Source organism: Strongylocentrotus purpuratus, unplaced genomic scaffold (genome assembly GCF_000002235.5).
Source record: "Strongylocentrotus purpuratus isolate Spur 01 unplaced genomic scaffold, Spur_5.0 spur5_scaffold_16, whole genome shotgun sequence".
Taxonomy (NCBI): domain Eukaryota; kingdom Metazoa; phylum Echinodermata; class Echinoidea; order Camarodonta; family Strongylocentrotidae; genus Strongylocentrotus; species Strongylocentrotus purpuratus.
In genome coordinates this window covers 10,196,380-10,221,192 of record NW_022145601.1, presented here as the reverse complement: position 1 = coordinate 10,221,192, position 24,813 = coordinate 10,196,380, and the positions used below count along the sequence as shown (strand labels likewise).

General features: G+C 38.0%; 1 protein-coding gene across 2 annotated transcripts in view; it reads left to right on the top strand.

The window, feature by feature from the left end:
- The first annotated feature begins 7,737 nt into the window (after positions 1 to 7,737).
- LOC100888797 (uncharacterized protein DDB_G0290301) overlaps positions 7,738 to 24,813 on the top strand; it is a 29,841-nt gene continuing 12,765 nt past the window's right edge. The window contains exons 1-6 of one of the 2 annotated variants that reach the window (XM_030986763.1): positions 7,738 to 7,907; positions 12,385 to 12,447; positions 19,391 to 19,529; positions 22,485 to 22,578; positions 22,957 to 23,128; positions 23,639 to 23,889. In XM_030986763.1, coding sequence (XP_030842623.1) covers positions 7,850 to 7,907; positions 12,385 to 12,447; positions 19,391 to 19,529; positions 22,485 to 22,578; positions 22,957 to 23,128; positions 23,639 to 23,889 — 777 coding nt within the window. In that variant the 5' untranslated portion in view covers positions 7,738 to 7,849. The remainder of the gene's footprint in view (positions 7,908 to 12,384; positions 12,448 to 19,390; positions 19,530 to 22,484; positions 22,579 to 22,956; positions 23,129 to 23,638; positions 23,890 to 24,813) is intronic. The other variant, XM_030986762.1, reaches the window with a different exon arrangement.

The window sequence follows — 24,813 nt, the reverse complement described above, 5'->3', positions numbered from 1 at the left end:
TATTACCTTTAATATCTGATGAAAGGACGAAAGATTTCCCGTATCTTATCTATAGCTCTACTTAAAGAAGTGTGTCATATGATCAGGTAGCATGCATCTCAGCAAAATAAACTCTACTTTAATACATCCGTAGCGAAAAGTAGAAAGGTAAAACATGCTTCTTACAATATAGCAATATCCATGAGTTTGACTTGACAAGTTGACAAGACAGTGTACAGTATATTGGTAAGAAATTCCAACGAATCACGCTGCTCTATCTTATGCTATAGTCACATTACCCAAAAGTAGCCTGCTCGCCGGCCGAGCGGCGAGTTTTTAACCAATTCTGCCCGGCGGCTGGCCGGCCACTGAGCGGCGGCCGCCCAGGCACCGCTCGTTTTTAGGGCATCGCTCGGTCGCCGCTGAAGTTTTAGCGCGGAGTTAAAATTTGGGCGGCGCCTGCCCACCTTTCACTCGCCGCCCAAAATACGCTCGGTGCCTGGGCGGTCGCCGCCGGGCACCAACCTAATCGCTGGGCGATGCCTAATTCCAGCAGCGACCGAGCAGGCTACTGATCGGTCGGTCGCTGCTCTGATTTGTGACCATAGCTTAAGCAAACATAAACTACACTTAGCACCATGGCAAAAAGTAGATACATAAAACATGCTTCTTACAATATAGCAATATCCATTAGTTTAAATATACGAGTTTATATTGGAAAAAAATTCCTACGAATCACACTGATTTTTTACGGAACATGTTAAAGATGCATAATCTTGTTTGTGGTCTGAATGTTTTCAATAAAAACTGCCTATCTATTCTTGATTCTGTATAAATACAAACAACAACAAATAACATTTCATGAAGAAATTATGTCACTAAGATGGGTGATAGTTACAGAGTGTAGGCCTATAATTGTGTCTCCTCTTCCTCTGCCTGCTACCTTGGTCATGAAAGTGACACCATATATATATATATCTCAAATCTTCCCTGCCTTAAATTAAATCCTCGTAGTACCTTTATGAACAAAAATATTTATCAATATACAATTGCTTGCAAATAGTAATCAAATTTAAATCTAATTTTGGTTTTTACTAAAAAATGATATCCTAGCATTTTACATAAATTTCTCTCTTCTTCAAATGCAGACATGTGAATGAATCTATCGCCTTTCTGATTCGAAATGAAATGTAAAAAAATAGAAATACATTCTATAGAAATGATTGTGAACATATATTTGTTAGATATCTGACCTAAAGCATTTCGATCTCTGGAAGCTTATTTTAAATTTGTTTTAACTGATCATTTATTTTAAGAAGGTGCCTATTGTCATGAATAGTAAATGTCAAAAGGTGATTATCTATACATGCACAACTTGGCCTGATATATATGTACTTCTCCCAATACTGTAATGAATGTTACTGTCTCTTCCTCCCAGGTCTGTCCCTTCTCTTTCTATGTTTTTTTTTTTGTTTATCTTGCTTCCTTCCTAACCTAATTTTCATGCTTCGCTTCATATTGTATGTATTATTATTTTCATTTTCGAGAGGAGGTCACTTCAAGCTTATGCTTAAGACGTCTCCTTTCTGTATATGCCATGTCATGATCCTACATCTAAAGTTATAAGATTGTAAATGTAAATGTGTTGTTGTATATGGAATAAATAAACATCATATGAAATCAAATCAAACTATGATTATTTAAATAGATATTATAGAATTTACCTCTCGCAAATTTGAAAGATATGTCTTTTTAGAAAACCATAATTACCGGTATATATCATTTCTGGTATTCTTATTTGTCCATAATTATAGCGGATAGTGATCATGTAATATGTGGTTTGGCCGTCAAGCAACACTGTATCAACGTTGGAAGATGACCCTCATCAGATCACGTGATGGCAGCAGACTACTACTACGGACTTCAAAATGAAACGAGTAAAGTGTGGTGGTAACCAGGCTACCCGAATATTTAATTGAAGATATATCAAGTTAACATGCATGTAATACAGTATCATAAACATATTACTGATGCCCTGTTTCGATACTTTAAATTAATAACTGTATATTTATGTTGTAACATATGGAGAAGGTCGATTTATTTTCGGGGCAAATTTTTAATTCTCTGCAGCCTCTTCGAAGTACTTTGACCTAAGCAAAGCTGCTTCATTCAAGTACACCATATCATATCCTATAGTAAAGAGGAAAAGAGATATAGAAAGAGAGAGCACATGTAGAAGGAAGCCAGTATAAAGAAGGAATCAAAAGATAGAACAATGAATTTAACAGAAAAGAAATCCGGACAGAGAAGACGAATAAGAGGAAACAATGGGACAGAAAAAAATACCTTCGCCCTAATCTGTCTTGATTGACTAAGCTCCTGCATTTATTGTTTTAGTATCTCTTTTTTCCGTATCATTGAAAAGACTCGACTGAAATATCAAATGGTTGTTTAGCTTTCATTTCATGACATTTATTCAGTTCTGAATAGAATTGCATGTACTTAGTAACCCATTAGTTTACATATTTTAAAAGCAGAAACTTATTTCAATCACACTTGAAGCTTCAAGGTAAACAAAAGTTTGACGGCTTGTGAACCCTTACCATTTTATATAATCTTACAAAGGGGGTTCCTGGTGAAGTAAATAGGATAACCATAAGATGGATTATAATGTTAAAACAATCTATGCAGTACAACCAAGAGCCTACGATATACAGGCTACAACCAACAAGCTATACTTTTACCTAAGGCTTCTTCATTTCCTCTTTTCTAATTTTAAGTAATTCCTTAATATACAAGTAGCTACAAATAAATAAAGTGATTTGATATAATTATGAACTTATATCAATAATTGTATTGTCACTATCATTACAATTCAAGTAAATAAAACTGACAATAAGGAACGTAAAATGTGAAATATGAAATGACCGAAATGAATTTGAACAAATCTAAACTCTCTCTTGATTGTTTAGCACAATTCCAACCGGTGTCTATGTTCTCACATTGGCTATACTGTAATGATATTGATGATAATATATTGCATTGTACCATCATAATAAGGTCATCAGGACTCTAATCCGTAAGGATCTGTTGATATATTCTTCATCATCGTGATACATGTGTTCTGTAAGACTTTCCGGTATACCAATATTTATTTCATGAACTACGGGTAAAGTAATTTGTATCAACTTTTTCCTGTTTGACCGACAATTCTTCCATTATCAAATTTTTTTGTTGAAAAACCGTGTGTATAATGTATATACTCGATCTAGACAAGCTTTAGACTTATTTCTGTCCTAGCCAATAAATTCTTGCTTTTGAAATTAAAATATTGAACATATTTGTTTCTTCTAGATGTAATCGTTATAGTCAAGATTAAGTGAACATTCTCATTTCTTGATGAGATGTACACAAACATGATGAAATATCTGATATGTACACGTGTGTAAATATTATATCTTGAACTACGTGCCATGTATGGCCAATACTTCATGGAAGTGTTGTTCACGATTGTTAGTCCGGGAGTATGTCGTGCTTCATGAACATAATAAGTTTGACGTTAATACAATGTTAAAGTATGATTATATTTAGCAGCGTGTGTATGCGGTTAAACTGAGACAGGAAAACAATTTGTCTACTCAATGTACTCTTACAAATCCATTCAAACCATATCACCCATACATGTCGTGCTATTATTTTTACCACCCTTAAGTATTTTGTCATAACATCATTTCCCAGAACGGCTACATCCAACTAATCATGATCCTAACTTTGATATAATTTAGACTAGTTTGTGACATGCATGCAACAGTTATTGAAGTAGTAAAGAAGAGGAATTTAATAGTCATCTTGATCTCGTTGTGATATTCTTATATAAAATCGTGATCAGATCATGTATACATACAATCTAGTCTATTTTTGACGTGTATGTAACAGTCGTCGATGTAATATGAGAGAAATTAGTAGCCTTATCTCGTTTAAATATTCTTGTATTCAACTAACCATGATAATATGTTTTATGTAATGAAATCTCATGTTGTGACATGTATGCAACTGTTATTGCTGTATTTCGAAAGAGTCTACCCTATCTCGTTTTGATATTTTTGTATTCAATTTATGATGGTCATATTTGTGGCATTTCATGTCAAACTCAATTATGCAGTAAGAGAGAGGAATTAGTCATTTCGATCTCGGTGTAATAATATTCTTGTAGTAAACTACTCAAGATCAAATGGTGTATACCTACAATCTAGACTTCTTTGCGACATGCATACAACAGTGCTGTGTATATAAGACAGAAAGGAGTAAGACAGGTGGTAGTAATAAGACAGAGAGAAACCTCCATTAGATGGTTTGAAAAATGGCGTTTGATGGAACACATCTCTCCATTTCCAGGATTATTGTCGTTTTATTTTGTAGCATTAGAATGCATGTCTATTTCCCATCACAATGATGCAATGTAAGTTATGTTTATGTCTTTTTTATGATCAGTAGATCTGAATAGAATATTCGACCAAGTGATATCTTATAAATTGTTAAGAATTTAGAATTTTGTTTTTTGTTTTGTATATATATATATATATGATATGTACATGTTTGTAAATATGTCATCGTTATATCATCTATTTTTTTAGAATTTTGTTTTGCTCTTCAGTCAAATGGAAATAGAACATCCATTCACATTGGATTTGAGTTGACATAATTTTAATTAATCATTATTAATTTCTATATCTTAAACTACATGCCTTGTATGGCCAATACTTCTTTGAAGTGTTGTTCATGGTTGAATAGGATATTTTATAAATGCTCAAAGCTGTATTATTATCTACAATCACAATTTCTTTCAAGTTTAATATTTCAAACATCCAATGCTCCTGTACAGTTTTCTGTTATCATTACATCTTATCAATTTATACTCTATAATATATTTCTGTCCATTTATGTCTATATTGTAATGATCGTTTCCATTCAAGCCTGTGTTGTAATGATTGTGGCAGTTGGTGGGCAGTTCACCTGAATAATGGAAAGTGAAGTGGAGTCTTGCAATATGCGTTACGTTGTGAAAGATGTATTCTCTTTGTTCGAGCTATTTCAAAATTGCTCTTCTAATACAGTCTCTTTGGTTGCCTTGAGTCATCTGAAAGCCGGTGAATTTCTCTTTGTTATATATCTCATGTACATGTATATGGTTTTGCAGGACTACTGTATCGTATTATTGATATCCGAAATGTATTGAATATGTAAACATAATAATATAATTATGTATAATATACTTGCATAATGTTCTCAGAAATGGAATCACTTTGCATTCATTCATTCACGTCTTTCTACACACGTTTTTGATACATGTATCTTAATTTGTTTTTGCTTTTATATCTGAGAGTGTACATAATTGCATGTTAATAAAGTAAAGTGGAAACAAAGAATTCGTATGTCTTGACTAGCTTAACGGTAGGACTAGCTTAGCTGTCGGGGCCAGCTTATAGGCCTACCATGAAAAAAATAGGCCCCTTATAGGGATGACCTCCCCCAAGACTCCCCGATAGTGTTTTGCTACACTACCATATTGTGCTTTAGTCCTCTTTCCCTTACATCAACAACAATCAGTAAGTATGGTATGACTGGAAAAAAAGTAATGCCTTTTTAAAGCCCCACTGTCCTACTTGTAGTTACTTGCTCCCTCTATAGAAAACTTCCCCATCGGTGCCTGTTGGTCCCCCATGATCCTCTTTTTCTTATGCTAGTTGAGAGCTGAGTTAATGAGATGGCCACCTGTCAGTGACCTCGCTGTGTGGTCTAATCCCTTCTGGCCCAGTAGTGTTGATGGTCTTTAAAATGTCGGGCTTTCCCGCCAAAATAGTTGAATCCATTGCAATCGTATCAGGATAATTACCCCCTGGACAATCACCCCCAGAAAATCCCCCCCCCCCCCAAAAAAAAAATACCCCCTCCTCCCAGGAAAATAATTCCCCGGAAAATTAACTCCTATATAGGACAATTACCCCCGAGGACAAGTACCCCACCCCTAATAAGGTAATATTGTCCTCGGGGGGGGGGAGGGGGGGGGTTGTCCTAGAACCCTCATAATAAGTGATCCTCTGAATAATTAGGGAGAGAATCGAAATGCCTGATTTTTTCATCACCAAATCTACATCTGTCTGGATCGACAGCTGACAGTATCAATATGAACAAATACTTCATTCAATACTTTTTCAGTCTGAATGATATTACGGGAAAGTCAGAAGTTTTGGGAGATAGTATGAGTGGGATAGCACCATTGGTAATGATTGACGTGAAATATGCAAAGGATAGAGAGAGTCACACAGCGAGAGAGGGGTGCAGAGAGAAGGGGGAGGGTAGTGAGAGTCAAAGAGAGAGAGATAGAGAGAGAGAGAGAGAGAGAGAGAGAGAGAGAGAGAGAGAGAGAGAGAGAGAGTGTGTAATGGCATAGAGAGAGAGAGAGAGAGAGAAGCAAAGAGAATCATATTCATCCCATAAATAAAAGAAAATCAGGTATGATGTAAAACTCGATCAATATACTGCAATTGATAACGTTTGATGATGTCAAGAATTCCCGTAAAGACTTTATTGCAGTTACTAATAAGATAGTGAGTTTTTATGTCATTATTTTCATATTTTTTTTACACACTGCAGTCGTGAAGAGGTCTATTAATACGTAGGTGCTTGGCATCCATAATGAATAGAAGACTAGTCTATTTAATTCAGTATTTAATTCGTCACTGGCGTACTGATGGGGGGAGGGGGGGGCAGTTGCCCCCCCAAATAAAATTCAAACGTGGTTTAATTCTATTTCGATACCAGTGATTGACAAAATGTTGCTGAAATGGATTTTGTTCTCCCTTTTTCTGTAAATATTACTTTTTTACGCGTTTGTTGGAAAATGACAAATTCCCAAATTTACAGGCAGGTAAAAAAATATAGTTATTTATAAGCCTTAGTTTCGGAGCCCGCCAAACGACGGGGCTCCGAGTGACCTACTAGTGTCACAAATGAGGTATCAAAATATGCTAATCTGACCGTAATTAGATGTCTAAAACCCTAAAAAACGTCTAAATTGTGAAGCGATCGCTTATCAAAAAATCTAGTCTGCCCCACTGGTAACATTTAATTCGCTTCTATTTGTTATCAATTTCTTTGTTATTTACTGATTTTACACTTTCGGGATCATATGATGATTTTTGTTTTTAAAGTCCTTTGTCAAGATCGCCCGTAAAAAATAACTGGTAAGATAATGAAAGTATTATGCTATCATTTATTTTTTGAACTGCCGTCATGAAGTGTTATTTTAATAAACTCGCTAACATAACATATAATGAATAGAAAACTTGACTATTTAGTATTTACTTCAATATGGCAAGTCAATATTATGAACTTGGAGACAAAAAAACTTTTAAAAAGATAGAGAAGTAGGTTGGAACCCAGGCGAAGCTAGCGCTCATCCACTTCAACTTTGTATTACTCGTATTACGCCCATGATTGACCACGCCCACTTTTAAAGTGGTGGGGAAGACATAAGAGTAAAAAAAAAATGAATTTAAAATGTAGCGCTATCTATGTGTGCCCCCTCCATTATTTCATTCATTCTGCAGTGAATCATCAAGCATACGATGACTCAATGGAATTCTTTGTAACCATCTTTACTATTTTATTCAGAATAACATCGTGGGTGCAAGATATACATACACGTCATGTCAAAAGTATTTGTTTTGAGTTCGGCTCAGCGCCATCTCTTGTTCAACTACAGCACAGCATCTGCTGAAATCGTCGAGCGTTGGAAGTCGAATAAGGGAAGCCATTTGACCAAAAAAGACTTATTAATTGACAGACTAAGAGACAGATCACTAGTAAAATGGCCGATGGAGTGGATGGCACTATCATAGAAGCCAATAACCCAGGTGTAAAGGAAGGTATGTATTTGTTGTCATGTAATTGTTGGTTTCACTTTTTGTGAGAAAGTGAGGATGTGCGAGGAATGTTGTTATGATAACGGAACGCCAAGTCTAATTTGACCCGGACGTTTCGGGCGTGGATGCTAGTCGGTGTCGTTGACAGCGCTGATAGTTCTGCGGTTGCAGATGCAGATTCTCGAAAAGTTGTTGCTGTCAGTTGAAACTAAATACGGAAGAGTTTTCATTGAGATGTGATGATAGTTGATAGTTCTTACTGTATCCGGCAAACCCGGACTTTAGTGCCCAGCTGAAAATCTCAGTTTATTATGGATTTAATATCAATAATATTAATTATGCTAATATATGCAAATATAAACATACCAAAACTTGATGATTTTTAATCATTTGACGTCATAAAAAGCAATTTTAAGCCAAAAATAGCAGCGAAGTAGGGGATCTCCTCTTTGCTTGATGCGAGATACTAGCGAACTGAAATAACCGAATAAAAACTATGGTGAACTAAAAAAAGAAAAGAAAAAATCAAACCACCTCTGAAATTACCTTTGAAATGTTTATTAATTTTTTCTTCCGATATGCGCACATGATAGGGGCAGGTTGGGATGGGATGGGGGGGGGGTGCTCAATAGTCGCCAATTTGGGGTAAAAGGGCAACTGGCCTTGGGGGGGGGGGCTAAATTTATTATTTACTTATTTTTCTTTGTAATCATTTTTCTAATTTTTTTCCGGGGTGGCTCTTTTCTTTATTCTGCTTCTTCTTTCTTTCTCACCAGATATGCACGAAACATTGGGGGTTTGAAGAGATGACACCCCCCCCCCCTTCCTGATGGGGGCGCCAAATTTAGGGTTATTTTAATCTTTCTTTCTTTTTCTCTGCCCCCCCCCCCGTCCCTTTCTCCCTTTCTCTTTAATAGGCATGCACGCATCGAGGGGGCGAGTGGGATGGGATGGGGGTGCTGAAAACTCGCCAAATTTGGGGTAAAGGGCAACTGGCCTGGGGGGGGGGCTAAATTTATTATTTACTTTTATTTCTTTGTAATCATCTCTTCAAACCCCCAATGTTTCGTGCATATCTGGTGAGAAAGAAAGAGAAGCAGAATAAAGAAAAGAGCCACCCCGGAAAAAATTAGAAAATGATTACAAAGAAAAATAAGTAAATAATAAATTTAGCCCCCCCCCCCAAGGCCAGTTGCCCTTTTACCCAAATTTGGCGACTATTGAGCACCCCCCCCCCCCCCCCCCCCCCCATCCCATCCCAACCTGCCCCTATCATGTGCGCATATCGGAAGAAAAAATTAATAAACATTTCAAAGGTAATTTCAGAGGTGGTTTGATTTTTTCTTTTCTTTTTTTAGTTCACCATAGTTTTTATTCGGTTATTTCAGTTCGCTAGTATCTCGCATCAAGCAAAGAGGAGATTCCCTACTTCGCTGCTATTTTTGGCTTAAAATTGCTTTTTATGACGTCAAATGATTAAAAATCATCAAGTTTTGGTATGTTTATATTTGCATATATTAGCATAATTAATATTATTGATATTAAATCCATAATAAACTGAGATTTTCAGCTGGGCACTAAAGTCCGGGTTTGCCCTGTATCCATTATTAATGTTATTCATGAGTATTTCTTCCCAGGTAAACGAAAAGTTGATGCCAGACTTGTTATCTGATTTTTTTTAATGGCTTTCTCGTTTGATTGAGTTTGAGTTGACTTCTGACTCATGAGTTCTGTTGTGGTCATCTGTGGTCTTGGCTGACTGTAACTCCGGGAGCTCCGTCATTTGCAAATTTGCTGCGATGGAGCGAACACGGAAGAGCTCCTTGAGTTGTTTAGCAATAGACTTTTACATATGGCTATGCATAGCGCATGTGCTAACAGAACGCAGAAGTGCAGAAAGTTGTGCGACACTGACCAATTTCGAGCTAAGTTGGAGATTTTTCTGGGGCCCTTAATCTGATTTAATTTTGAGAGTTAAGAAAAGTTGTTCAGCTGCCTGATTTGTGCAAGTTTCGTGACTCATAAATTATTTTTATAATTGTTACAGCTGTTGAAACGGCTATGTGACCGAATACTGGGTGCGCTACCCTACGATGTTTTACCTTTAGACTCCTCTGGGCATCCGGACAACCACTTGAAGTTATAATTTGAAGAAGTCTTTGTTAGGAAAAAGGGTGACTCCTTGTCCTAAACCCAATTCATCCCATGTTTTATATCGTCGATTCAACATGCCCAAGAGAAAGTACACATGCGCGGTAGCAGCCCAGCACATACTGGAGTTAGACTGACTGATGCCTGGTGTGAATTAGTGCTGTAGTCAAATGTTTAACCGTCCGGTATCCGACCGCCCATGGCGGATTCCGTTTTCAATTGGACGGTTTTGTTTTCCCGTTTTTTATTTTTTATTTTATTTTTTTTAAATTTTCGATTTATGCCCCTCCACCTGGCACTATGCCTGGCAATGTCTCCCAGCTCAGTAATCGGTGTGTTGACTCACCACTCAGAAACTAGAACAACACTCCAATTTGTCTGTCATGTTGGTCTGAAAGTAATCTTTGTTATTGATCTCAATATGTAGTTTATAATAATAATTCATCCAATTTTTACACATGGCGTACCACAAGGTTCTATCACTGTGAATAGCCTTGAAGACGTCAACAACATGGTGGCCTGTTAGTGTTAGCTGTACTTCTGCAGTAGAAGAAGAAGAGAAAATCATGCATTGCAGGCTCTCTTCCATGATGCATTGGAAACTTAAACCCACCTGTCCATCATACAATAGTCTACACCGAATATTAATTATTAGTAAACAGTACACATTAAAAAAAGAAATCACCCAATCGTTTTCCCCACTGCCTGTGCTTGTGACGAGGTCATCACTAATCAGGTCATCACTTAATCTAACAATTCGACTTTTGGACCTGAGACTCTATATAAACCGTTAATCCCTTTCTAAATAGAAGAAAATTAATAACTTCCTTTGTTGTATGAGTGACCCTATTGACCCAGTTCTGCTTAATTATGGGATAACAGAGACAATTTCATGTACAGTCCCTTTAAAGATACTTATGGTGTTGTATGGGAATTCTGACACACTTGAACATTTTGTAAGCAAAGCCATTCTCAATTTCTCAAAGTCATTCTGTAATTTTTTTCTACAAAAATCTGATACAAGGTGAGAAAAAACATGACTACAGGTGTATGTACATTCATGAAAATGTGGTAGAAATTAAACACTGGTAAGCCGAAAATATCTTTTCGCATCCATGCATACATGTACATGTAGGGAATCATATGTTTATTTTTCTTTATCTTTCTTTATGCATTACTCAGCTACATGTACATTAACAATGTACATGTACTGTATGTAATAAACATGTACACGATCATACATGTATGTATACAGTTCGTACCAAAATGGTTCTGCTGATATTCAATTTTAGTCTTTCAACAGGTACAGTACATGTACATGTACACGTAGACTGAGTTTCATTTGATTCTGTGAGAATTTCATTGGTAAATAAAAGAGCAATGTATCAGCTTTGAAGTACCAGAGAAATCACAAATTGTAAATAGTTGACATTAGATGTTCTAATGCTTAAGTATTCCAGTACATGTACATGTATATGGGGAGTGAATCTACCTTCAAAACCTATGTACTCTAGGGCATCTTGATGTGTGTATTTTGTAATTGTATAAAAACATTATGTTATTAAATCTAACATGTACATTGCAGTTGTCCATCACAGGATATATATTACATGTATTTAATCTTGGACTGTTAATTCCACACAAATCAACAAAATTCCTTTCCAACATGAATTAAATGTACAATCACATTCCACCCTGAAAAGGCCTCAACATCCAGCTTTTTATATCTTCAGTCTTTTTGCACATACTTGTTGAAGATTCGATAACATGACTCATTATTCCTTGGAGGATTAGTTTTTAACTTGCTTGCAGATATGATTTCAGGAGACACTCCTACTGTACATGTAGCAGCTTTATCTTAAATACATGTCGGCGGGAGGGGGGGGGGGGGGGGGGGGGGGGGGGGGGGGGGGGGGGGAGGGTTCACTTTGAAGGTTTTAGAAGTCAGCTGCCTCGTTTTACTTTAGCCACTTAGTGCATGCATATACAGTCAACAACTAAATTATTCATACCCCTTGTAAATTTGATGTTTTTGTGATTTTTGTAACTCAAGTTAAAGTATGATGATGGACTGGTTGAATTGGGGTCTTTATTGAATACTTTAAGATTTATAATTGTACATGTCACATTCTCAAATATATAGATACCAGTGCTATAAATTGTTCACATGTACAGTAAACAGCTAAATTATTAATCGGTTCATAATAACGTTGGCGATTTTAATTTAATCTAACATGGTTTAACAAGGAAACAATGTTTGAATGACATGAATTATAATATTTATCTGTTAATCTTCTCAACATTATCCTTTTTCCCCCCCTCTCCGCAGTTGTCAAGAATTGGTCTGTATACGAAGATGGAGCACTGGCATATCAGTTGCAGGAAGAAGAAAGTAAGTGAATTTTCAATATTCTCAGGTTTCTTCAATTTCTTCTTCTTTGGACAGATTTTGGTCTTTTATTCAGATTTGTGGCTTGTTATTGTTAATGTTATTTAGATTTTTTGCACCACCAAATGTACACTGTAGAAAGTGAGCTCATTGATCAGTGATGTTGCTCTGACTGTAACAGAACAAAATGATAAATAATATGTCTAACACTGTATTTAGGAAAAGCAATTGAGTGGCCATGAAAAGTAACGTAACACAAACAAAATTATTGCAAAACAATGTACATGACTACGTGTACCATCATAAAGGGGAGTGTCAGTGCATTTGTGTGCAGACTGCAGAATGTACAAGTATGTCAGAAATATTTTGTTCAAGGTTTATTTGCTCAACTAATGGGCATTAAACGTAATCATCAACTATTTGTTTTTTCATGGTGAAGAGATTCCCCGGTATCTTTTACTGAAAAGGATACCTGGAATTTTCATTTCATTAATTAACTTCTTTTGTGTGTTTGGAGCTGACAAGCAATAGTTCTGTGAAAAGCAAGATCATCCATTATTATTATTATCATTATTATTATTATTATTATTATTATTATTATTTTTTTTTTTTGGGGGGGGGGGTTAGCTTACCTATATGTACATGTAGCTAGGTAGGTACAAAATTCTCTTCCCTCTTGTTTTCCTTCTCTCCTTTTTTGTACAAGTGTACCCCTCCCTCACTCTCTCTTTGTAATGTCACTGTGTATAGTGGCAGATCTAGTATTGTGTGTCGGGGGGGGGGGGGGGGGGGCAGGGAGGAGGCACAAGCATGAAAATTTTGTGACAAGGAAGACCATCAGGTTTTTGGTGTGGCAGTTTGGCTACACATTTCTCTTCCTACTTCACCCCCCCCCCCTTTTTTTTGGGGTAGGGCTGGATTTGTCACTGGCTTTATCAATGTACATGTATCATAAGGATTTGTAAATTCAAATCTAAATTGATTTTTATTTCTCCTTGTGTACATTGTAGTCTGTTGAATTGAATCACAAATATACTTTAATCAGTACCATGTTTGATTTACATGTGAGAATATATTTCTTGAGGTTTGTTTACATCTAATTTTGCCAGCTGTGCCCTTTGTGTTTTTACTTTATACGTGAACAAAAATCTGAAGGGTTCTGTCATTGTCTGATATACCGTATTGATACACTGTACAGTGTACTACTGATGGGTTCTGGGATGTCTCCTTGTATGTACATTGTATGACACTGTGTGAAAATAGCATATGCTCAGTGTTATAAATTACTCTTATCAAGTACATTGTAGATCTGATCTTGACATTCAGTATTGCAGGCCTACATTACGTACATGTACGTGGATTTACACTAAAACTGAAAGTATTACTGTATCTGTATGGTTTGCTATGCAATGCGCCCCTGTCATCATAAAGTTAGTGTGGAGTGTCTTGAGAGACTGGCTGACCAAACCATACAGATACAGATACTGCTGTACATGTACATGTACTTACTTGTACACATGTGTACATGACTACATGTACATTGTATGTGACATGTTTTATGGACATGTGTAGCAAGAACCCTAAAATGTAAAAACTCATTTGTAAGGGAGTATCACTATGAACATGACTGACAAAGAAAGCGGACAAAATATACAGTTCCTCAGGTAGATAAAGGACCATCCTTTCACTGCTATTATGTAAAAAGTGAATATGCATGTGACACCTGTTCTACAGTACACGTTTTTACATGATAGCAGTGAAGGGATGTTCCTTTGTCTACCTTAGGAATTGTATATTTTGTCCACTTTCTTTGTCAGTCATTATCATAGTGTATTCAGCACTCTTACTTGAAGTTGTAAAGCTAACATTGGGGTGTCTGTGTGCGGTTTTTTCATAAAATATTTTGTTTTGCTTGTCAGATAATTTCAGAAGTGTTCCCATTCCCCTTTTTATGTCAAGACCCTGCATGTATCTGCTCATTGTTTGGGGTTATTTAATTTTTTTATTTTAATGTTGATTTTTTTTATGACACAATTGATTTAATATTGCATTCATTTGGTCCATAAAAATTAAAAGTTTTGTTGACATGTTTATACATGTATTTATGTCCGAAAGAGTGTTGACATTGTGGAATGTTGTCAACATTTCGACAGAGAAAATCAGCGCTGACGAGGGCTCTGGGAAATATGAAGAAAAGCAACCAAAGATGATTTTCATGGCTGACATGTGCATGTAGAATGACATGTTTCATTTGGCCCACGTTTTGTTGACAAATGTATGTTGAAACAGTGTTGACATCTGAGAAATGGCCGTGGGAATTGTGAGGAAAATATGAGGAAAATATGAGAAGTGCAAAGGCTACTTGTGCTTCATTCATTGGGCCTGTCCTCATCAGCTCTAGATTGCGAAATATCCTGCTATTTGAACTATCCCGATCGCAAATTATCCAGTTAACTTGCGTCTTCATCAGCCTGAAGTAGCAATTTGTGGGATATTTGGTCGGATAATATCCTAAGAAATCTTGGGCTAGTTTGCAAAATATCCTGCATCTTGTCAGGTGCGTTTTCACCAGCCCGAAGACTTGCACTATGCGCGAAAAATATGAGCAAAATATCTTGAACTTATTTCTCGAGCTTGAGCTCAAGTTTCAAGGTCAAGTCTCGAGCTGATAAGGACGCGATTTGTAACTTCGGGATTATTTCCCAAATCAGAAACAGCAGAGCAGGCTATTTGTCAATCTCGAGCTGATGAAAACGTGATTCGTAACTTCGGGATTATTTCCCAAATCAGAAATAGCGGACTATTTGGCAATCTCGAGCTGCTGAGGACAGGCCTATTGTTACTCTGTCAAGTTTCAAGGTCCACAATTGTCTACAAGGGGCAAGACCATTGAGTGCTTCAAGTGGTAATTACAAGAGGATAGAAAACTAGGAATGAGCATATTGTCAAGCCCTCCATGGTACTTCATATGTGCTATGTATTGTGTATCCGCAAATATGACAAAATATCATTCATAGTACCGGGACTGTAGAATGCTAAAGTCATGTCTGAAAGTCTATACATGTACTGTGATTTTAAAGGCGGTTTCCTGTTTCGAAATATATTTTTCTTATAGAAAAAAATCCACACAATTCCTTTCTCTCCTCCTTTCTTCTCCCTCACCATTTCCTATCTCTTACCCCTCCAATTTCCTCTCTCTTCCCCCTGCCACATTGCATTTAGCTCCACCCTCTTCCTCCTCCTTGTCCCTCCCCTCCCCTTACCCTTCCCCTCCCCTCCCCTCCCCTCCCCCTCCCCTTACCCTCCCCTTCCCCTCCTCCTTTCCCTCCCCCTCCCCTCCCCTTCCCCTCCCCTTCCCCTTCCCCTCCCCTCCCCTCCCCTTACCCTCCCCTTCCCCTCCTCCTTTCCCTCCCCCTTCCCATCCCCTTCCACTCCCCTCCCCTTCCTCTTCCCTCCCCTTCCCCTCCCCCTCCCCTCCCCTCCCCTCCCCTTACCCTCCCCTTCCCCTCCCCTTCCCCTCCCCTTCCCCTCCTCCTTTCCCTCCCCCTTCCCATCCCCTTCCACTCCCCTCCCCTTCCTCTTCCCTCCCCTTCCCCTCCCCACCCCTTCCCCTCCCATCCCCTCCCCTTCCCCTCCCCTTCCCCTCGCCTTCCCCTCCCCTTCCCCCCCCTCCCCTCCCCTCCCCTTCCCTTCCCCTCCCCTCCCCTCCCCTCCCCTCCCCTCCCCTTCCCCTCCCCTCCCCTCCCCTCCCCTTCCCCTCCCCTCCCCTCCCCTTCCCCTCCCCTCCCCTCCCCTCCCCTCCCCTTCCCCTCCCCTCCCCTTCCCTTCCCCTCCCCTTCCCTCCCCTCCCATTCCCCTCCCCTTCCCCTCCCCTTCCCCTTCCCTCCCCTTCCTCTTCCCCTCCACTTTCTCTTTCCCCCCTGTCAGGCAAGGTAATAATCCGGAGCGGCAGTAGTGTCAAGTCTGGTAGACATGAGCGCTATACGAGAACCCACTATTATTATACATGTATATTGATATAATCAAAGAATATTTCCTTGCATTGCTGAAAGAATACCCTTCAAATTATACTTGTTCATATACGGATAATAAAACATAATTTGACAGTTTTTCAATACTACAGATGTAGGAGAACTTCTGTTATGACAAACTCAATGCAAATGTAGAATTGAACTTAAATTTAGTTACAATACATGTACATGTATGTAAGGTTCCTTTAAATTGAGCTCAATTCAATTTTGCTATAAATAATATACATGTATGCCAGGCTGATGTATGCAGTTCACCATGGTAGTGTGATTGTTTGCATGCCTTTCCTGAATGTCCTTGATACATGTGTATTTGGTCTATAAATTCTTTTGTGCTTGTTCTCTGGACTTTGACATAGAAAATCAAAAGAAGTGATTGAATTTTTCTCATGCAAATTCATTGCAAATTGAATTTAGTATACAGGTTATGTGAAGTTACATATATGTACATACATGTACATGTACATGTAGCAATTTTGTTATTGTACAAAATTGTCAGCTGAGCAGTGTATCATATGCACATGTGTAAGGTACAATATACGTGTACAGTGTATATATGTACCGGTATGTATAGGACATGACATGGCTATTGTAGTATTTACATGTATTACTCATTCAAGAACTTTGTTTTTCACTGGTATAAGTTTACAAATCAATTTACAAATCAATTTACAAAAAGGAGTTATCTTTATCATTGACAGTTACCGTAATAATGCAAACTAGAGTGGGTGTGCAGGTTATAATACAAAATCAATTTGATATGAAAAGGATGCCGACAGACAGAGCGAGAGAATAGAAGAGGACTCTGGAAACAGACAGAGGAGGTGAGGAGAGCGGCGAAGAAAAGAATTTTGAGTGAGTGAGCGAAGAGGTGCAGGGTGTATTCAATGTAGTTTAGCTGGGTATTGTGGTCTAGTAGACAAGACGTCAGACTGTGGATCACAGGGTCAGCGGTTCAAGTCTCGCCGCAGCACTAATGTCCTTTGGCAAGACATTAATCTACATTTGCCACTCTCCACCCAGGTGTTAAATGGGTACCGGTAGGAAGGAATTCCTTGAATACTGTGAGCACCGAAATCGGTAGCCTAGCAGAGCCGGGGTAATATTGGAGCGCTTTGAGCCCCTTGCAGGGTGGATATGTGCACTACATGTATATAAATATCCAATATTATTATGATACACTGCCATAATGAGGATAATTCAGGATGAATTAATATTTCAAGTTCAATAGATAGACAAAGTTAATGTCAGATCGTAGATGATAGTAAACAGGAAAAAACATGTACAGTACATGTAACCCTTAATTGCACAGGGTTAACGCCCTTCAGGGTTGTACTAAAGTATTGATTTATATGCATTGATTGTTCATAGGTTTGTATTTAATAAGGGACTTTAATTATAATCAGTCTTGTTTTACACAGTACATACACATGTATTACAGTAATATTATTAATTGCGGTACAGTATGACTGTGATGTACACTGTACATTGTAGGCCTGTCTACATGCAGTAAATACATGTACACTGTAGTTTGATCTTTAACTAATTTTTACTAATGACCACTCATTTACATTGTACATGTAGTTAATGCTAATGACCGGTCATTAGTAAAATCATGTTAACAAATAAAACATCGTCTTATACAAATAATACACATCATTTTGTTCGGGCTTTAATAAAATTACCCACACTCGGTACCTTTGAAACAGTCCTAACACGCCCAAGGTGATACATGTAGTGTAGACTGTTCCAAAGGTACCTTGTGCGGGTAATGCTGACTAATGCCCTCACTGCTGTGTATTATTTGTATAATATTTAATGACTTATGTACATCGTAGTCCAACGCTTTGTGTTTTTAATAAGAAGTACAGTTTAATTATAGATAATTAAATACCCACTCTGTTTACTTACAAAAGTATGATGTGTACAGTGTACATGTATATACATGTATACTGTAGGTCAAAATAAATACATATACATGTAAGATTCATAGTCTAATGCCCCATTCATATTACTTCATTTAAACCCCATTCACACTGAAATGACTAGCACCAGGGTAGCATTTCACAAAACCATCATACATGTACATGTAACTCACTGTATTTGTATTTTGTTAACTTAAATGTGAAGGCCAATCCAAAGATTAGAAGAAAAAACACACTGAATATGTAAAGTTAGTCACGTTTCTTTCTGTTATAATGTAAGGGCTAATGACCATACAAAGTTTAGTCAGTTATGTGTGCAGTCAGAAGGCTGTCTGGCATGTCCTATATGAAATTCACCAAATCACCCATTTTTAAACTGCCAGCATGTTCAGTGTCTATGAATTATGATAGGTCGTTCATCATGATCTTATTGTACTTTTTATCACTATGGTAGTTAATTCTAACTACCGGTATGTGAAGTACAATGGACGAGGTGCATATAATGACACGGCACTAATGTCCTTTGGCAAGGCAATAATCTACATTTGCCACACTCGACCCAGGTGAGGTAAATGGGTACCTGGCAGGAATTAAATTCCTTGAAATGCTAGAGCACTGTAATGGCAACTAGGCTAAAGCCGGGGTAACAATTAATTAGTGCACCTTAGAATAGAATTGTCAGTCTATATAGATTGACAGCGCTATATAAATGCCTTTTATTTTGTTTAAATTACATTATTTAGCATCCAAGAGGAGCAACTTAATCATACACGTTAGTAATCAGACCAAGAAATTGAGCAGTGATTATCAAAATGTCAATATTTTGTGATTTTTCTTATAGATCTCCACATCCACATACATGTATACACTGCATTGCTGTTGCATTATCAAAATTCCCTTTTCATAGTCCCTCATTGTATTACCTCAAGTTTTCTGGGTCTCAGAACATGACATTAACATTTGCTTCTTCTTCTTCTTCAAATTCCATTTCAGATGTGACCCATTACAGTGGAAACATCTCCCGGAGACGGACAGTGAGGGGAGATCGGGAGGTTGCTAAGGATGTCGCTAAGGAATCCGCCCTCGAAGCTTTCAGGGAGGAGCATGAGATCGCAGAGAGGAACATAAAATTGTAAGAATGCTGTAGGCCGACACCTACTTTACAATTTGACTGCAACTGGGTTTTTAAAGAATTGTAATGGGAGTAGATTTTGAAAATATTTATAGATTTTCTTTTAGGTACTTGCAGAATGGTCTTTGGATTGTGGAATTAAAATTGCAGGATTTTTACCTCTTTCAATTGGAGATAAGAATTGGCCACACATTTGCAGGAAGTTGTGCGACCGGTGTGAAGTTTCTACGATTTACAGATAACTGGGCCTTTTTCCCCCCGAGTCCGAGAGGGAGGTTGCCAATGCTACACAGTTTCAATAATGCTATGCATATGAAAGTTCTCGAACATTACATATTATTTTCAAAATCAATTCAATTTGTTTATTGCATATCCATTAAAATGATATACAAAAGCATATTACTCAAAGACATTCAAAGTAAAAAATAACATATTTGGATTTGAGGTCGGTGAAAACCATCCCGCCCCCCCCCCACAAAAAAAAAAAAAGAAGATAAGAAAGAATGTAATCATATTGCAGTTGCCTTCAAAAGCCAGTTGTAGTCGGGTTTCAAATCATGGTTAGTACCTTTAAATAAAGGAACAAAAAAGCAGCCTGGTTTATTGATAACTGTTTTTTAGAGCTTTTGTGAACAAAAATGAAGAAATATGTCAAAATTTGTCATCCATGAACGCATTTTACATGTAAGAAGATTACAGACCAGTGTAATTATGTGTGTATTATGTGTGTATTAGGCAGGGTATTCATGTTACAGGTGTGGTTTTATTTGCAATCCACTGTGCTTTTGATTTTAACTCTGCTAGTACCCTCATCTTTCATCATGGAAGAAATCAGGTGCGTGATTCTGAACGTGATATATTTTTACGGGTGGTTGGTTGAGTAAGGAATAAATGTACTTGTTTGCCTCCTGCGTGAATGAGTTATTTGCTTCAATGTGTATGCCGGACTGATTGCATGGGTATTGGTAGGAGAATAGGAAATGTTTGTAATGCGTATAGTATGGTAGCAATGTTCATATTTAACTTACCGGTAACTTTTATGAGTACATCACATTGTACATGTAGAGGTGTTGTGGTCGAGTGGATACGTCACCAGACTGTGGATCACAAGGTGCGCGGTTCAAGTCCCGCCGCGGCAGTAAATGTCCTTTGTCAAGACATAATTGTGGAGTGTCAGGACTGTCAAGTCTGACAGATATTAGTGCTATATAAGAACCTATTATTATTAATATCATTATTATGTACGTTACCTTTGGGAGTATAAAGTATGAATGCCCTTGGCAATGTACTGTTAATGTTGTCGTGTGAGGGAGTGTTCATACTAGAGCATTATTCTTCAGAGCAAGATTGTGAATATTCGTACATGGTAAGCATCACTGACAATGCTTGGACAATGCGTCGAGGCCCTTGGAAATCTATGAAGTATGAATGACCTTGAAAATACGTACATGTACACTGCATATGGTTAATTTTCTCATGTACACCTGTAAGGGACTGTTCATACTAGAGCTTTATTCTTGAGAGCAAGATTTTGAGCACTTGTACATGGTAAGCATCACTGACGATGCATTGAGGCCCTTGGAAATTATGCACACGATACATTCAGGTGACTGCTGAGAGAGAGCTTTAGAGAAAGAGAGAGAGAGAGAGAGAGTGCTCACACCATCACATTACTCTCACTGAGAGTCAGGAGGAAGACTGTGGGTAACTCGGTATCAAGCACCGATTACCCAATGCAAGAGTGAACAGTCGAGCTCACTCATGGGTGATTCCCCATGACTATCAGCCTCAGTTTAGTCAAATTACAAGGGGAACATTTTGCTACTGGTGACAACTGAGAAATACAGCTCTGTATTCTTTAAATAGTAAGCTGCTATGGTGATACGTCATATGCACTGGGCTATATAATGCAATCACTGCTACTGGGTTTAATGTGAAGTTTAGGGTTAGGGTTCTTTTTAAGAATGTAGATAATGTAGGAAATTTACTGTGGAGCAAACCTTTAAAAAAGATTGAGCCACTAAACTGGCACTGCTACGTGTTCTAACTAAAAATACTAATAGTTCTTAAAGACCAGAGTGTGAATGCAACTGAACATGATGAATGCTCGTGCTCTGCTAATGAAATTTAGCATGCAATAGTTGTTTTGTGGTTGTCAAGGGCAACCTTTGTAAGTAACACCCCCCCCCCCCCTCCCCACAAAAAAGAAAAAAATGTATCTATCAATCATCCAGGGGAAAACAAATAGTTTCATTTCGTGGAGCTGTGTAAGGCAGTCTTGAGTTGGCTGCTTTGTTCAGTGACTTTCATGTACAGGTGTAGCGCAAAATCCATTATAACAGAAACGGTTACTTTTTATGCTTTAGAAATAGTAATAACGATACTAATAATTAGATTTGATGTGCCATTGTACATTAGTACATTTTTCATTTAGATATAAGACGATTTATGATCTGTTATGCTCTGTTTTGGGTCGTGAGCTCCTCCGGTGATAATATATGTACATGTATAATCCCCTTCTCCTGCTACTCCTCATCTTCCTCCTCCTCCTCCTTATCATCATCAACATCACCATCATCATCAACATCACCATCATCATCAACATCGCCATCGACATTGCCACTTTATTGCAGTGTCTTTCTGAAAACCACAACCTGGAATCTTGGTACAAGTATAAATGTAAATACATGTAAATCATGAATTCCTCTCCATTTGGAAATAAATGAGGTAGATTTTGGAAAGTACTGGTAATTAGCCTTAGTCCTTGTCTATTTTTTGTTTTAAAAGAAAAGATGAAGTAACGACGTAGTGCAAAATTGCTGAATTCTCTATCAGTCATTAAATATAAAAGGGAACATACATGTTGACATGTAAATCTCTAATATTGGTAGGTTTCTGCGTAATTCCCAATTAAATATTATTCTTTCCTTTCTTCTTCTTCTTTTTGTGTCACAGGGAGGAGGAGGACAGAGAAAGAGCCAGAATCCTTCAGATTCAGATGATACAGGAAGAGCAAGAGAAAGCTTTACAGGCACAGGAATCAGATGAGGTTTGTGGAGCAGCTTCTAATCAATATTTCAACCTTTTCTTCAGAATAACTAGCGGCTTCTTTAAACTTTGAAAAACACGTTTTAAGAATTAGACTTTATTTTAGTAGTAGTAGCAGTAGTAGTAGTAGTCATAGTAACAGAAGTATTTTTAGTAGTCAAGGTAGTAGTAAAAATAGCAGTAGTAGTACATTTAGTAGTAAAAGTAGAAGTAATAGCAGAAGTAGTAGTAGTAGTACATGTAGTAGTAGAAGTAGTAGTAGTAGTAGTAGTAGTAGCAGCAGCAGTAGTAAAACATTTCTGTTCTAAGCTGTCATTGTTTTATACTATATTGGAGTAGTCAATATTAATGAATTAATCAATCATCCTAATTTGCATAGATGCTTGCCAAGAGGATGCAGATGGAGGAGAAGAGGAGAATGGAAGCTGCCAGGAAGAAGAGGATTGAAGCGGAGCAGATGGCGAGAGATCACCAGCTTGCTCGGCGGTTATCACAGCAGGAGAACGGTCTCCATCGACCACCGCACTCCGGCAAACACAAATCGAAAACAGGTAGAGATAAAAAAATATATCAAATCACATGTTGAGGGTTTCGGCAACACCATGTGGTAGCCTTACTGAAAAGGCTGTTGATATATTCTTTCATCAGAAGAACCTGCTTATGGGGCACTTAGAGGAATTTAATGAAAAATTATAAATGGAAAGAGAAAAAAAGCAAGATGATAATAGGATGATGTTTTCTTATTAAACCCTTACAAGAGATATTTTTTGTTGTTTTTGTGTTTTGTTTGGTGTTGTGTACACCAAGAATAAGGTGAATCAAAAAGGGAAAGAAGGTGTGTTCAACATTGAGAACTAATGTCCTTTGGCAAGGCATTAATCTACATTTTCCACACTGCACCTAGGTGAGGGTAATGGATCTGTGGCAGGAATTCATTCCTTATAATGCTTGAGCGCTGTCATGGCAGCCGTGCTAGAATCCGGGTAAAGATAATGGAATGCAGGATGTGAGCGCCATTCAAGACTCCACTGTTATTAGTATTATCTTATGTGATGATTTAGATTACGTGGAAGTGGAACATTCGATGGGAGGGATGAAACTGGACGACTCGCATCGCACCAACCACACCCACCCGCACCCCCACTCCCATTCTCACCCACACTCACACTCACACTCCCACTCCCACTCCCACTCACGCTCGTCGTCTACCGCCTCTGGAGGAGGAGAACAAGCCCTCGTTGTTGCCATAGATCCGAGAGAGGGTGACAGTGATGAGGAATCAGATGCCCTTGCAAAGATGACACACGATGAGGTATGTGAGACAAATTTACGGGCTAAGTGTGAACTTATGATCCCTGCCGACGAGGCTTTATAGTCGATGTCCTTCCATTACAGAATTCTGAACCAGGGGGGCGTTTCACAAAACTTGTCATCAGTGAAAAATGAAAGTTTTTGTTATAAGCTACTGAAATCCTTGCTTCTGATTGGTTATCAGCAGATTTGGCACTGATTTTTGTCATTTGACATTGAAAAAAGGCTTTGTGAAACGCCCCCCCCCCCCCCCCCCACACCCTGGACTAGGTTCTGTACCCAGCATAGACCTAACCCTAAACATAACCCTAATCTAATCCTAACACTAAAACCAACCGAATCTCAGTTGCAACCCTAACTGTAATGCAATATTTTTCGCCAAAATAAAACCTTGAGCAAAGCTTGCTGGAGCAACATTACAGGTTACCCTGAAATGAACTAATCCTGCAAACAAAATACAAACTATGCAAGATACATTGTAGTGTAGTGGTGGTGGTTATTTTACCTGACTGCTAGGAAAGCATAAATGCTTGTTAAAGATGAACAATGGCTGTACTAGCTGCATTTACATTTATAAGGGAAATGTGTAACTGATTTGAAGAGCAATCTTGTTGAACACAGTAATTGGGATGGTTTTAGACGTTGGGAGTTGCTTCTATGGCATATCCAATGTTGACAGATTCAATGGTTATACAGGGAGAGGTGGGGGGGGTCGTGCCGGGGGGGGGGGGGGGGGGGTCGTGCAGCACTTGCCCTCAACTTGGTCTTCAAAAAGTCTGAAAGGGACTTTGTAACATTGTTCAGATGAGAGAAAATGGCGCTAAGGTAGTGACTTCAATGCTAGATGTACAATTAAAGATAATCTGAGTGAAAACAAACCGTTATTAACTCTTATCGTGCCAAGAACACTGTTCTGTGCATGCGC